The 16,612-nt window shown below is 34.1% G+C and overlaps 1 protein-coding gene across 2 annotated transcripts; it reads left to right on the plus strand.

Annotated features, from left to right (window-relative positions):
• The first annotated feature begins 2,662 nt into the window (after positions 1-2,662).
• On the plus strand, positions 2,663-9,870 carry LOC149140874 (alcohol dehydrogenase-like). 2 transcript variants are annotated; one of them, XM_089449379.1, is made up of 13 exons: positions 2,852-3,007; positions 3,100-3,185; positions 3,270-3,340; positions 3,513-3,604; positions 5,720-5,856; positions 6,220-6,266; positions 6,472-6,797; positions 8,231-8,313; positions 8,506-8,581; positions 8,705-8,766; positions 8,958-9,053; positions 9,193-9,354; positions 9,538-9,773. In XM_089449379.1, exons 1-13 carry the CDS (start codon positions 2,968-2,970, stop codon positions 9,655-9,657), a joined length of 1,398 nt encoding a protein of 465 aa, XP_089305505.1. In that variant the 5' UTR covers positions 2,852-2,967; the 3' UTR covers positions 9,658-9,773. The 2 variants fall into 2 exon arrangements, with proteins under 2 accessions (XP_089305506.1, XP_089305505.1); XM_089449380.1 differs by lacking the exon at positions 8,958-9,053 and having other exon boundaries at positions 2,663-3,007; positions 9,538-9,870.
• The last annotated feature ends 6,742 nt before the right edge of the window (positions 9,871-16,612 follow it).

Consider the following 16,612-nt stretch of genomic DNA (forward strand, 5'->3'; position numbering starts at 1 on the left):
TTTCATATGGCATTTATTCATATGATATAATTTTTTAATTAATGAATTTAATTAGAAAGACAAAAGAAGTATAACTACTTTGAAAAAATCTTATTCTTCCATTTGTCTATATTACTATGAATATTCTATGAATTTATTTATTTATTTATTTTTTCTCTAAGTTAGGCTAATTCTATTACTGAAATAATATTGTACACTGAGGCTTTAGCTTGTGCTTTTCCGTGCCTGAGTGTTGGGCAAAAACAACAAAAACATAGTCTGGACTGCCCGTAGTGGGAAACCAGTTGAAATCAAAATAAGTTTGTCAGTATTATCTTGCTGCCCACATAGGGGAAACCAACAAATACACAGTTTTTTATTAATTCTTCAAGGAAAACCAAAAAACAACCAAGTAGCCAAATACCGGCATTTTCTGAAAGCCCTGTAAAAGAAACCAGAAAGCAAAATTCCTAAAACCTGAGAAACGCAGACACATGGCAGGTTGTGTGGCCGATCAAGTACGTGGCAGAGACGGCGGGTTTTCCTAGACAATGAAGCATCTGTAAGCCTCCATTTCGACACCTGCCTACTTTGAAGCCTCCGTGTTCTCTGCCTGCTGCGCCAGTTGTTCCTCCTCGATAAAACAGTGGTAAGGTTCCATGTCTTCGCCATCAAGCTGGTCCTGGTCCGTCTCCTTCCCAGTTTACTGCGTCTTGGCATTGTGAGTGCTCTTTTGGGCCATGGCTGGTTCTGCTCTGGTGTGGCCACCACTTTCAGTGGCCCGCTCCTCCTCGCTAGAGGTGATGGAATGGGATCTCTCCGCAACTCTGGGTGGCGTTGTTCTGGAATGGTGTCCACCCTCAATTGCTTTCTCCTTTTCATGAAAGGTTATGGAGATGGTGGTAGTAATGATCAGCCTATTCATGGAGGAACGAAAGATGAATTGGGCGGAATTGAGAGGCGACTGTGGATTGGAAGGAGTGCCACTGGGAGGCGAAGCAGGGGGGGTCGGATGGAGGCAATGAGGTCATGAGCGGCCTCTGCCACCACGAGTATTTGGGTAGTAGCCTGTAGTCTGTTGAGCCGAAGAGGATGTGGTTTCAGAGGCCGGAGAATGAGGGGGACAACTCAATCTTCCTCTACTTCCACCCCTGTGACTATGCATTCGATGGCGTGTTCTTGGCATGTTGACACCAAGTGTATGAGAATTTTTGCCGGGGATAGAACCCAAGTGATAAGAGGGCTCAGAAGGATTAGCGGGCGGCTCAAAGGAGGGATTAGCTGCAGAGGCCGAGTGGAAGACGAAATGGCAAGCCAGGCTTTGAGTGAAGTGAGTTCCCGGGCCTAAATCAATGCAGCATAGGATGCTGCAGCGCCTCCTCGTAGTAGTGCGAGAGCTAGGTGTTGCAACTGCCTGAGGGCATAGACATTGCAGAGGCAGGGGATAAGAGACATGTACAGTGGTATGATTATCACCCGAAATCATCTTTGCGTGAAGCCAAGGTGGATAGTTGCAGGCGAGTTGAAAATGGCGCCCGCTTAAATGCCATTTATGGCTAGTTTTAATGCATTTTTTAGACTGATGTGCCGGATTACGGAGGGTCGTGTGGAATGGCCACTTGCCGTCCATTTCGGCCTCCACCTTACTATCCTTGCGGAGTACCTGCATTCGAGAGAATATTCTACGAAAATTAAATACATGTACTCCACCTAATAATTATGGATAATTAAATTACAATTCTAAAAACCCTATTTCAAAATAGACATACCTATGGGCATAATTATATTCAAATATACATACTTAAAATCACTTTATATATATACATATCTATATCTATATATATATATATATACTCACAAATATATATACACATATACAACTATTGTGGGCAGGTATATATATTGATAATTATTATTATTATTATCTAATTTTAAGGACACAGCTAAACAAGACACCAAATTAATGTATGAAATTCCCTTGTTTGTGAAATAAAGGACCCCCTTCCACGTGCGACTAGTTGACTGTGAAATTTACAAAAACATTTATACTCTACCTTTTTTAGATGATCTATTTTTCGTGATGAGTTTAACTTGCCTTGATCTATTTTCGTGATGACTTTAACTCGCCTCGAATCATGTTGTGGATGGTTCGTCATTTGGGAAAGATACATGCTTTACAAAAGCATCTATTGTATATACAAACTCCCATAATTAATAATTAGTTAGCTGTATGTACAAACTCCCATAATTAACAATTAATTAGTTAGCAGGTATGGTCTGGAAGATGGCATGTCTTTACAAAAGCATCTACTGCACACTGAGTTGTATGTACAAACTCTCGAACAAAGTGTAATTAATAATTGTTTCTCACATATTTATAATGGTTCATTAAACCGATGCTTAAATTTTCTGAATGAGTGTAGCCCCGCCAGTGTGTGTAACTGGTAATTATGTAGCAACTAGAAATGAAAAGGTCCCTGGAATGAGCTGCCAAAGTAGGTAGGTCAAGCGCATGAACCATCATTCAAGGGAGGAGCCCCATGTTCTCTAAACAAAATCCAGTGTCAACTATAATATTTTTTATAATTTTCAAGTATAAACCAGTGGAAGTAGTATCTGGAACTGTTTTAATGGAGTGGGGACAGTTTTCTGGATTGTGACTTTGGGATTTCTAATTAAAACGGATGCCAGCACTAAAATCTAAAAAAATGGAAACATTGACAGAAACATACACAGGTTGACTGTGAACCAAAGGCCCACAGAAAAAAACTCAATATTTTACAGAAAACCAGGGAGCGAAGGCGACCAAGCCCCGGTATTCAGTATGGCGGTTTATACTCCAAGTTGTGTGTTTTTTAATTGAGAAGTATTTCGTTATTTGTCTATATAAAGGATGTGTGCCCTCTGAAACAAACTAAATACTGCTTCATTACATTAATACCACCATACAAAAAGAGACCATTTTGGGAGATTGATCGTTGAGGTAAAATGATAAGCTCTATTGCAGGCGATGTTATCACATGCAAAGGTAAATTGTATGGTCAATATTATAAAAGTCTTCATAAGATTTGTTTAGCAAGAGATTAGTAACTGACTTTCAGTGATTCAATCCATTCTCAGTGTTTAGCACAAGAGATCGTTTGGGGGGATCGACCCTTCAAGGGAATCAGCAATCTTTACTGCAGAGCAAGTTCTCACAAGCAAGGGTAAATATGAGTGCCCAGTTTCTCAATTCATTTTGTTTTGTAAAGGGAATAATAACCCATTTTTCAGTGTTGCATCTACTTTAGATTATTTGGGGAGATCGATCTTTTAAGGAAAACACCACGCTATATTGCAGGCAAAGTTGTAAAATGCAAAGGTAATTAGTAAAATTATTTTTATTTCGAGGGTAGATTTTGAAAATAATCTAAACTATATGAAATTTATTGAGATACAAAATTAGATTGCTAAATCCATTTTCAGCGCTCAAGCTTACCAAAAAAAACCACTACCAAATTGTAATCCAATTTATTTGCTGAATCCATTTTCAGCGCTCAAGCTTCCAAGAAACCACTAGAGGATCAAGTCGTCCCTTCAAGTAAAATGGCAAGCTCTACTGCAGGAAAAGTTATTACATGCAAAGGTAATATGACTGCACTATCTAAAAGACTCCATACGTTATATTTAGTAAGATAATGATAATCTATTTTCAGTGTTCAGCACAGCGAATGCATATAAGGGTAATTTCTGGGTCAGAGACATAATATGGTTCCAATTTTACAGATGCTACTTTTGTCTGAATCGCCATTAGAAAAAGCTTAAGTAGTTCAGAAATACATGGATTTACCTTTACCCCTGCAGGAAAATTCACTATCTTACAATTCAATATCTTGGAATTGTTTCGAAGATTGGTCCGCTGTACAATATAAACCTCGAAATATCATAATTGCATCCAGAGTAGCTGTCGAGGTTGTCATGTAATGCTATGACCATAATAATAATGAAATAAACCATGGTAAGTTTTTGAAGATGGATCTCGCTTGTCTTCAGGTGAGCAGACCATCAAGAATGCAGTAAAGATTCGTTTTTAAATTAACAGGAAAGTCAAAATGAAGTAGTGAATTTTACCAATATTTAATATTGAATAGTATTGTATTAACATAATGTTTGAATGACTACAATGAAATAAATTAAGAGATGGTGATTTCTATTAGAGTTTGTTAGATCTGGAGTTAAGTTAATTCTGGGCTGGTTTAATTTTTTCTTTTAAATAGATTATATTTCACATGAATATTATAAGTCAAGTTAATTCTGGGCTGGTTTAATTTTTTCTTTTAAATAGATTATATTTCACATGAATATTATAAGTCAATACCATCAGCTTTCATAAATCTAGAGCTCAAAAATCACCAGTAACTTGACCAAATCAACTTTACTTTAGTTTAAATTTCTTTTAATTTTTATTTTAAACAATGAATACTTTTATTTTTTACCATGTAAAAGTGTTTAATATTTTTATTTTGTTTTGACCAAGTAAAAATGTTTATAGGACATTACACTACATTATATTACAACATCTTTATCGTACTAGGGAGAGCACCTCTAGACTCAATGAAGTAGTATAATTGGTTGGCTTGATGCATCTAGATGGATATTTTGACATAGACATTATATTTTTTATTTTTTATTTTATTTTGAAATTGTAAACATTACATTATATTATGCTACAACATCTCCATCATACTAGACGGAGAACTCCTCTAGGCTTAATGAAATAGTATAATTGGTTGGTTTGACACTTCGTCCTTAGGCCAACACAAAATTCTAAAGAGAGTCATGCCTTTACCTATTAGTTGTGAGTCAAGTTGTGAGTCCAAATAGAGTAGTGCTTCTTGGAAACAAAATTGCGGATCTAGTCTGGTCCGTACGCCAGCATGGAATTCTAAAGGGAGTCGTGCCTTTATCTATTAGTTGTGAGTCAAGTTGTGAGTCAAAATAGAGTAGTGCTTCTTGGAAACAAAATTGCTGATTCATCTAAATGTAGTTGTCTCTTGCTAACATAGTCATTGATTGATTGTCTCCTAAGTTTGTGAATATGGATTTAGGATGGTCCTTAGACCACCAGTGAAACCCAGCTAGAATGGATTATTGCCTCTAGTTGACATGATGGTTTATTGGTTATCAGCTAGAATGGATTAATACCTCTTGCTAACATAATGGTTGGTTGCTTAAAATAGAGTAGTGTTTATTACTAACATCATGATTGATTGGTTGTTTGCATAATGGAATAGTACCTCTTACTAACATGGTGGTTGGTTGGTTGTAGAATTAACCAATAAAGATTTGTGAAAATAGATCTAGACTAATTGTTAGACCAAGTAAAAATAAAATAGTGTATTTTTAGAACTTCGTCGTGGTGATTGATTGTGGAGTGACCATATATTTTCATAACAACCGTTATAAGAAATAAATAATAAAATATACAAACTTAAATTTATGAAGATGAAATTAAATTGGTTAATAACGCCAAAAATTGCAGTGCCAATAACTAACACAATGTTGATGTTGATGTTGATTGGTTATAGTGTAAAATTTTGTTTCCATAAAAACCTAAAAACCTTTGTTTGTGGAGATGGATTTATGTTAACCAATAGCCCAGAGAGAATAGAGTAATGCTTCTTATTGTTGCCATTCGTTACGGGGTAAAATTTTGTTGCGTTGTTAAAATTTGATATTTTTAATTTGATTTTTGTTATAGCTGCTGTTGCTTGGGGACCAAGCCAGCCTCTGAAGATTGAAGAAGTGCAAGTGGCACCTCCAAAAGCAATGGAAGTCCGAATCAAAGTGCATTATACTTCCCTATGCCATACAGATCTTGTTTTCTGGCAAGCAGAGGTAAATTATAAATAATATGAGAAACCAGAATTGCTCCCTCTTAACTTTGATTTAACTAGGAGATGCAGCAAGAAAAGGGAAGGTTCTATGTAAAATTAAAAACATAGGTTCTATTTAAAATTAAAAACATAGGATGGATTTATGACTACTTAGATCATCTTAACCATAAATATTTATAGCTCTAAATCTTTTAAACCATTAGAGGATTAGTCCTTGCATGTTTTTTTCACCGTTCTAAATGGTTAATGATTAGTAGTTTTGAGGTTAAAACATCTTTCCATCGAGGCTCTTCATTAGATTGGTTTGTTTTGAGTGCAATTGAATTTTCTTAGTACTGAAATGTCTACTACTGTTTGGTTGCAGGGTCACACTCCTATCTTTCCCCGCATTTTTGGACATGAAGCAGCTGGGTATCCACTGTGTTTTAACACACCAAAACTTATGTTTTTAAATTAATTATTCAATCGAAATGTAGTAATAGACTAATTTTGAAATTAAGTATTCAATCAGAAATGTAGTAATAGATTGATTTTGAAATTAATTATTCAATCAGAAATGTAGTATTTTACGGGAAAATTTTCCTTGTGATTAATTGCTGCCCATTTTTTAACACAGAGTTGTTGAAAGTGTTGGAGAAGGGGTAACTGACCTTAAGGTGGGTGATTGTGTCCTTCCTGTATTCACTGGCGAATGCAAAGAATGCAAGCACTGTAAGTCAGAAGAAAGCAACATGTGCGATCTGCTAAGAATTGACACTGAAAGAGGAGTTATGATGAGTGATGGAAATTCAAGGTTTTCCATCAATGGGAAGCCAATTCACCACTTCCTTGGTACGTCCACTTTCAGCGAGTACACTGTTGCGCATGCAGGCTGTGTTGCCAAAATTAATCCCAAGGCACCTCTTGACAAAGTTTGTGTTTTAAGCTGTGGTGTCCCTACAGGTAATTTACTTCTGGGTCTTTTTTCTAATCATCTGTTTTCCATTTTAAATTATTTTCATGTACATATACAAGTTTCAAGTTTCAAGGACTATAACTGTCCATATTCACTAAGCAGTTACATATATTGTATAGAAAATCCCAAGCAGATTGGCATTTGTAAATGTCAGTACCTCTCCTTTTATGAAAACAAACTGCAAGATTTTATTCATGATTCTATCCATAAGATATTAAACGTTACTTTTTAGGGCTTTTCCTTATTATTGGGTTACCCTTGTCCTAGTAAGTTGGACAGCATAATTTTTAGTTTCCTCTTTACTTTAACCAGCATTATTTGAATTGTAGATTTTGAGAATATTTGGAATTTGATAGACAGAAATGAGATTAAAACATTGCTCTCATTTATATCCATTAGATTCAGAAATATTTCCAAAATCTACAATCCAATTAAGTTCAGCTCTTTACTTTAGGTATAAAAATTGACTTTGGACAAAATTAGTTAAAATTGCCTAGTGCACTAACTTATCAGCCATCTTATGAGCTCCCATCCATGGAGATAAAATAAATCTTTTGCTTCTCATATACAAAACACCTTGCTAACCATTTTGCATTTACCGGGGAGATTTTCCCATTTGATATGGTCTAATATAGACTTCTAGATTTTCCCATTGATATGGGTTACCGTTTTCTCTATCAATGGAAAATGACGTTTGTCATTTCTTATTCTTTCCTATGCTATACCCAAATACCAAGCTGTCTGCCAGTCTGTGCAGGGCATATCTTGCCCTAGGATATGCTCTATCTCTGCTTGTTAGATTTTCTATTCCAAAACTTGTCTAACCTTCCTGGAATGTTACCATGCTCATCTCTAAACACCCCCTGCCCCGCAAGGGCTATATTGCCTTTGGATCTCCTATCAAAACAGAATTTACTCAATGCAGAGGGACTCCAAGTCTGGATGCAGCCTGCCATTAATGCAAAAACTACTTTCCTGAATTGTAGAAGATTTTATAAGTTATCTCTGCTTACCTGTTAGGTATTCCATTCCAAAACTTGTCTAACCTCCCTGGAATGTTACCATGCTCATCTCTAAACACCCCCTGCCCCGCAAGGCCTATATTGCCCTGGGATCTCCTATCAAAACAGAATTTACTCAATGCAGAGGGACTCCAAGTTTGGATGCAACCTGCCATTAATGCAAAAACTACTTTCCTGAATTGTAGAAGATTTTATAAGTAATTTTGAGATGATAATATATTAAGTTTGAGTGAAGAAATGAAATAATTGACCTCGTTGACAATGTATAGTGTTTTACAAAGTGGGCATGTCAATTGCGAGGACTTTTGCTGGCTGTACTGTTAATAATTATAAAATCATTCATAATGGTTTCTTTGACTGGAATTGTTGTGTAAAATTCTTCTCTGTTGTGGAATCAGGGATGGGTGCTACTTTGAACGCAGGCAAACCCAAGAAGGGTTCGATAGTAGCAGTATTTGGCCTGGGGGCTGTTGGGCTTGCTGTAAGTACTAATAACAAGTGCCCTCTTTATGTTCCACTGTATGCATATTAGTATATGTTGCAGTTTTAAAGTCAAACATTTTTCTAGGGACTATTCTGTTCACTTCCCCTACCTGCATTTTCATTGGGACCAATATGATGAGGGTAGAGTTTAATTATATGTTAGCGTTCTGACCCGAGTTTAACTACGCAGGCTTGTGAAGGTGCAAGAATTGCAGGAGCTGCTCGAATAATTGGAATCGATTTCAATAATGAGAGATATGAACGAGGTAATTGTATATTTCCCACTTCCATTATTGGAAAGTCTGTGTACATATGTTGATATGATATGTTGATATGTTGACTTGTAGAATTGCCTTTTTAACCCTTTCTTGTAATCTTTCCTTTCTCAGCAAAACAATTTGGAGTAACGGAATTTATAAACCCTAAAGAGTACGAAAAACCTATTCAGCAGGTACGTTGAGCTGCCCAAAATGATCATCAAACTCTCTCCCAGATCAGAGTATTGGTTGCTTTTGATTAGTGTGGTACTTTAGTACTTAGGTGGGGGAGATTTTAAGTTTTCGCATGGAGTGTACTCATTCACCATCCATTCAAAGCAGTGTAGACTCTTAATTTCCAAACACTTATAAAAAATGTTTACAGGTAATTGCGGAAAAAACTGATGGAGGGGTGGACTGCAGCGTCGAATGCACAGGGAGTATTGAGGCCATGGTTCAAGCTTTGGAATGCTGCCATGATGTACTAGATCTTGGTTTCCTTTGGTTTAAGATACATCAATCATTTCAATTCTAAGTTGTAGTTTTAAACTGATTGCTTCAATTTAATTAAGAAAATGCAGGCAATGCATATGTTTGATATCAGAGTTCTGTTTTTGCAGGGTTGGGGTGTAGCCGTTTTAACAGGGGTCCCTCGTTCAGACGCAGTCTTTAAAACGAATCCTGTAAACTTTCTGAGCGAGAAAACGTTGAAAGGAACCTTCTTTGGAAATTATAAGCCTCGTACTGATTTGCCAGGCCTTGTAGAGATGTATTTGAATGGGGTAAGACTTCATAACATAGTTGTAACAGCTTATTCAAACCATAATTGTAGATAACACTGTGTGGTCATATTTCCCAGTTGTTTTTTCTTTGTCCGTGCCATGACGGGAGCAATCTATGCTTATCATATCTAATTAACTCTAATTACGGTTTTAATCTCTCCTTCCTTGATTGTAAATTTGCAGGAGCTTGAACTGGATAAATTTGTTACAGACAAGGTTTCTTTTGCTGACATCAACAAGGCATTTGATCACATGCTTAAAGGAGAGGGTCTGAGAACTGTAATTAAAGTCATCCAGGATTAGTGACAAATATGAACACAATTTGAATATCTCCAGTGTTCTGAGAACTGTAATTAAAGTCATCCAGGATTAGTGACAAATATGAACACAGTTTGAATATCTCCAGTGTTATGAAGGCATGCTGAACTATGTCAAACTGTTATGTGATTAATGTCGTGGCTTTTACGTTATGTGATTAATGTGGTGGCTTTTATGTGTAACTATGGTATGCAATTAAAGTCCTGGAAAGCATGTAAACAGTTATAATAATTTTAGGGTAAGTATGATGTTTAAGTTTTGTAATTATGTTGAATGATATCAATTGTTTTTTACAAACTATATATAATATATTTTTCCTGGTTTTTAACTTGTGATTTGTTTTTAGGAGGTTTTGAATCTGTGTATTTTTTTTAAGGTGTAAATTTGATTATTATTTAATATGAAAACTTAATATATTATATTTAAGTTATTTAAAGAAATTTGATTAATATTATTATTTAGTATACCTAAGTTTAAGATAAATTGATATTTTTTTAAAATGCTGAGGCATTTTTATATGACAATATAAATGTTATAAATACTTTAAGCACAAATAAACTCTCAATATAATAGAAGAAAGTTTAATTTTACAAATTGATGATTAATAAATTTGTTTCCATATTTTATTGGTATGATAGTAAGATGTTTACCAATTTAATAATTTTTTATTTTTATTTATTTTTGTTTTTTATTTTTAATTAAAATAATATAAAAGTAGTTAATATTATAAATAGGGATTTATTATGTATTTTTATTAGGAAAAATAGCTTTTTTTTGGAAGTTTGGCATGGTTACATCTTCATCGTGTCCAATATAAGCGGGTGGGGAATTGAACTAGTAACTTCACATCATTGAGTGCATTGAACTAGTGACTTCACATTAAGAAGTGCATTAAGAGATCAAGATGGGGAATTGAACTGGTGACTTCACATCAAGGAGTGCCTTAATAGAACACTCGATCACCATGTATCAAAGACCTCATGGACTAGGAAAAATAGTTTTTCATTCCCCACTTCTTTAACATCATATGATGGCATAATCCTTCTTGTGAGAATGATTTTGGGTTTTCCAACCATTTAAATATATTAAAAGAATATATTTTTTTTAATATAATTATAATGAAAATTATATATATAGTTTTTGAAGTTTGATTGTTTTTATTATTTCCAAAAGGGTTGATACAAATGGTTATCATAAGCTATTGGTTTGCTACTTGGGGAATTAGACCATTAGTAAGTTCAAAGTTTTAAGATTATAAATTTTATTTCTAATCTCATAGAATGTCAAACAGAAACTATGACTAGCAAATAAATTAAACCCTAAACTAATAAACATGCTAATAACATTGACATTAAAGAAATTCTACTTGAATTCACTAGCTAGTTTGGAGTTAATTCTACAAGAGAATCCACCTAAATCAGTAGTTGTGGCTCATTGTCATTGTTAGAGGAGGAAAACTGAGATTTATCAATCTTTTGTGAAGGGAAGTGACATTTGTATTGATCCTACCAACTTTGTCCATCAATTCTACCATAATGATGACCAATTCTTGTTTGACATTCACTTTTAGGAATCGGCCCATGAGAGTCTTGATATGTCATTAGAGACTAATGGTTTGCATATAGGAGATTGTTCTAGCTTTGGTGGAATTATCAACGTCTTAAATCTAATCCTTGGTGTCCAAGTCAACTTGTTTGTGTGGAATGTAATGTCTTGATTTCTTGGCTCGTTCCTCTACATTGAATAGTAATAATACGAATATTTAATGTTGGTCATAAATAAAATATTTCACCATGTAAAGTTAAATAATGTTGACATGCATTTAAAAATATATTAATAAAGAAATAATATTTTAAGATGGACAATGTGATGTATAAAATATTTCAATGTAAACTATGTATATATGATTTAAAACAATTAAAAAATTTAAATTCTTATCGCTAAAACATTTTAAAACATTTCAATAGTCTCGCTATTTTACATTTTGGTCAAGGTACATTTCTTCGGTTAATTTGACTTGAATCTATAAAATATTTATGGAAATTACAAATTTAAGGTGTGTAGTCTATACAATCCATTTATGCATTTAAAAATACAATTCAAAAAATGAAAAATTGCACATTTATATGATAGATCCATAATTAAAATAATCTATATTAACATATATTATTATTTATTTTCATAAGATAATTATAATTTCTAATTAATGAAGAATGTTGAAACCCTTATTTATTTATATATATATATATATATATATATATTCATGTGTAGTAGTCAGGTGCGGGAAGAAATTCCTTTATAACTAAACTTAGCACAAAGTCCATTGTTCACGTTGTTAACCAATAAATTCTACCAAACAGGGCCCAATTAAATCAAGGGCCAACCTCATGGGTCCCCTATCGAGGTCGAGAATCGGCTCACTCTACAAACTTTAAACTTTATGTGGAGAGTGGGGGCACATAAGTCCAATCCTTACATTAATTTGAGGCTCGATTAAAAAATACTTTGGGCTACATTTAGATCCTTAAAAATAGGATCAGATGAGCCGGATTTAGCTTGAGATCAATTTTAATTTTATTTTTTTTAACATAATACTATGAGTAAACATTCTATGAATTCCTTTAATCTACACACAACATAATGTTAAGATTGAGAAATCAACCTTTTTAGTAAATTATTTTTACTTTCTATAGGTCAAAATGGAATTTGATCAATGCTCCTACGCCATACTCGCAAGGAACAAATTGTTCATGGGCTCTTGGTCATGATATCTTCAATTGAATTGTGACTTTTCTATAATAATGTAGTAGTCATCCAATTAGCATATACTATTGAATGATTCTTCCATTTGACCAAGTACTTATTATACTCTTTTTTTAGTTGCAAAGGCTTTGTTGCTGGGAATTATTTCTGTGATTGAATCTACTTCTTCTCACAGTCATTTGTTGGTTGGACTATTTCATTTGGCTAAGATTTATATAGGTTTGCAACATTAAATTTGGGAGAGATGTCAATCCTTGATTGGAACTCTATCTCGTAGGCATTTTTTGAAAGAGAATTTTATCGGGTCCAATTTTCTTGAAATTTAGTTTATTATATTCTCTTCTAGGAAATATTTCCTTCCTCGAATGTGCTCGGACTAATTTGCCTAGGTCAAAAATTTGTTCTCTCCTTTTTCAAATATGCTCTGCTCTTGTACTTGAGGTTGTTCTTTTGTAGCTTTTGTTTCACCTACTTGTGAATTTGTTACATAGTTGTAGCAAATTCCTCTCCTTCAGCACTTCTTTGTTTATCCTGTCCCAAACTTCTGAGTTGACGAACTCCTCTACGATGCATTCCATATATGATCTGTAATGAAATATGACATATACTTCTATTTGGAGAATCATTTTAGGAAAATTCTACTTGAGCAAGCATCTAATCCCACTGTTTCAGATGCTCTCCAACTAACCTTCTTAAGATATTCCCCAATCCTTTTTTAACTATCTCGGTTTTCTCATTAGTATTGGGGTGATAAGCTAAGCTAAAACTTAATTTTTTTCCTAGTTTTCTCCATACAGTTCTCCAAAATTGCTCCAAGAATCCAATATCTTTATCTGAGGCAATGCTCTTGGGTACTCCATTTAGTCTTACCACTTCTTTCCAAAGTCGGTTAGCAATATGGGTAACATCATTGGTTTAAAAAAAAAGAATGAAATGAACCGTTTTTAAAAATATATTAACCACTACAAAGATTGAATAGTTACCTTTTCGTATTTTTGACAACCCCAACACAAAGTCCATACTTACTGAATCCCAAGGTCTAGGTAGAATTGGTAGTGGGGTATACAAGCCTATATTTTGACTCTTTCCCTTTCCATGCTATCAAATTTTGTGATTGTTCACAAATTTTTGAACACGATTCCTCATCTTTGGTCAAAAATAAAAATGTTTTAGTTATTCATAGTTATTTTCATACCGAAAATGTCCCCCTAAACCTCCATTGTGTTTTTCTTTAATTATTTTTTATTGCATTGAACCTTTTGAAATGCTAAGTTGAATGTTTTTAAACAATAAACCATCTTACAACATGTATTCAAGCCACTTGCTTCTATCTTTGGTTGTTGGATTTTTGTATGCCTCATAAGTCTCTTTAAAATCTGCATAAAATTCATACATTTCTTACATACAATGAAAGCCCATTACATTTATATGGCTTTCTTGCATCATCAAGCTCATTCTTCTCAAGGCATTTGCAATTCGGTTAGCTTGGCTACTAATATGTTTTAAAGCAAAAGTAAAACATTGTAGGATTTATATCCATTTAACATGATTTTGGCTCAATTTTGGATGTTGCATTATATATTGTAATGCATGGTTATCTTTGTATAAAATAAACTCCCTTGACATTAAATAGTGCCTCCATTTTTTGAGCGCTTGAACCATAACATAGAATTCCTTATCATAGGAAGAGTAATTCTTTCTTTGTTCATTTAATTTATTGCTAAAATATGTAGTTAGTTTTTCCTCTTGGCTCATCATAGCCTTGATTGCTTCACTGATGGCATCACACTTCACTTGGAATGGTTTATTGAAATCTAGTAACATCAAAACAAGTTGTTCTGTAATATTCTTTTTTAGCAACTGGAATACTTCCTCAACTTCAATAGTCCATCAGAATGGTTGTTTCTCCTTATTTATAGTCTTTATAATTGGTGCACTCATCTTGATAAAGTTTCTGATGATTTTCCTGTAAAAACTAGCCAAACTGCGAAAAAATCTAACTTCAAACGCATTCCAGGGAGAAGGCGAATCTATAATTTCTCTTACCTTCTCAGGGTCCATCTTCAATCCATTTTTAGATATGACAAATCCCAAATAAAAAAGTTGTGTTTTCATGAATGAACACTTTTTAAAGTTGATTAATAATTTCTCCTACTGCAATTTTTTTAGAACATAAATTAAGCGCCATAAATTTTCCTCTTTGTACCAACTATATACTAGTATATCATCTAAATATACAATCACAAAATTCCTTATAAATTCCTTTAATACATTGTTCATTAAGCTCATGAAGGTATTGGGTGCATTAGATACTAGCCATTCATACAAGATATCATTGGTTTTAAAGGTTATTTTCCTCTCATCCCCTTCTCTAATCTTCATCCGATGATATCCACTTTTCAAATCTACCTTAGAGAAATATCTATAAGCATCGCTTAAGAAATCCAAGAAATCATCTATACGAGGTAAAGGTAATCTATACCTGAATGTAATTTTATTTATTTCCTTGAGTCTGTGCACTTTTTTTAACCACCATCTTTCTTTGGGATCAACACTGGTGGTACTGCACATGGGCTAAGGCTTTCTATGATCAATCCTTTATCTAGCTCCTAAGGGGTCATTCTGTAAGAAACCTTGTTGGGCAGAATTGTTCCTAGTATCAAGTCAATATGATGACTTATATTTCTTACAAGTGGAATTTCATTAGGCAAATCATCCACAATGATATCATTATATCCATTCAACATTTCTTGAATCTCAACTGGCAAGTATGTAATTGTAGTGGTTGTAATAATTACTCTGGGATTTCAAATTAAAGTATAATTTACCTTATTGTCTTCAACTTGCTACAAAATTTCCTTCCTATTAGCAACAAGAATTTTGGATCATTATTCCCTATTGCACCTTCTTCTTGCAATGGTACCAATATATGATTTATGTCATCCTTTTGAAACTTGTAAGTGTTCTTCTTCCCATCATGTGTAACAATCCTATCAAACTGCCAAGGTTTTCTGAGTAGAATGTGGCGCACATCCATTGGCATGACATCACAAGGAATTTTCTCCATGTAGCTTCCTATTTGAAACCCCACTTCACAATGTTCATTCACCAATAATTGATGAAATTTTTGAAGCCAAGACACCTTATAGGATGTCGGTTGTTTTGTCTTCTTCAAATTCAATTTTCCACCACTTTTGTGCACACTAAGTTATTTATACTTCTATTGTCAATCACCATCTTACAACACTTCTCTTTGGCCTTGCAAGCATTCCTGAACAAGGCCTTTCTATGAGCTGGTTCAATAGCTTCCTTCTCAAGCTTCAATATTAATTTCTTCAACAACAAAGACTCTCCTATCTCAAGTACATTCTCTACTTCTTGTAACTCTTCTTCTCTTTCTTCTACTTTGGTAACAGTAGCAATCCTCTTGCCTGCACTTTAATTTTATAGACATCAAATGACTTGTGTCCCATCTTTCCACATCCGTAGCATCTATATTATGTTCTGTTGTCTCTACTTCCTAATCTAGAAGAACCTCTTCTACCTCTAGAGCCACTTCTTAATGATTCTTTTTGACTCGAGCTGCTATCTCCCTCTCTTTGCATTCTATGTCTCCCTCTAATAAATTATTGTCCTCTTCCTCTAACAAAACTTTTCCCTCTACCATACTTCTTCCTTGCAAGTTTCTATTCAACTTTCAAAGAAAGTTGATATGCATCCTCTATAATTTAGGAGAAAATAGATTGATCTCATCCTGGATATCCAATATAAGTCTAGTTATATACCTAGATGTCTTCACTGCAACATCCTCCACATATCTTTCTCTCATATTTACTTTATAAATCTCGAGTATACTCTTTTACAAACATCAATCTCTGTCTTAGATTCTTCATTTGTTTAAACAAAGAGAACTAATAATCCTTAGGAAAAAATTTTGCTTTGAGTTTTGCAAACATCTTATCCGAAATTTTGAATTTATGTTTTGTTTTCCTTTTCCATTAGGCCTGCACACCATCCCACCATAAATGTGCATACCCTTTTAGTATAGTAAAAATAAACTTTACCTTTCTGTCATCTCCCATTTCCTCATATTCAAAAAATCTATCCACGTCATTGATCGAGTCCATGAACTCTTTAGGGTACGCTATAAGTCAGCACCTCTAGCTTGGGCTTTGAG

The sequence above is a fragment of the Pinus tabuliformis genome, chromosome X (genome assembly GCF_031772625.1).
Source record: "Pinus tabuliformis cultivar Carrire ecotype Pingquan chromosome X, CPIR1, whole genome shotgun sequence".
Lineage (NCBI taxonomy): Eukaryota > Viridiplantae > Streptophyta > Pinopsida > Pinales > Pinaceae > Pinus > Pinus tabuliformis.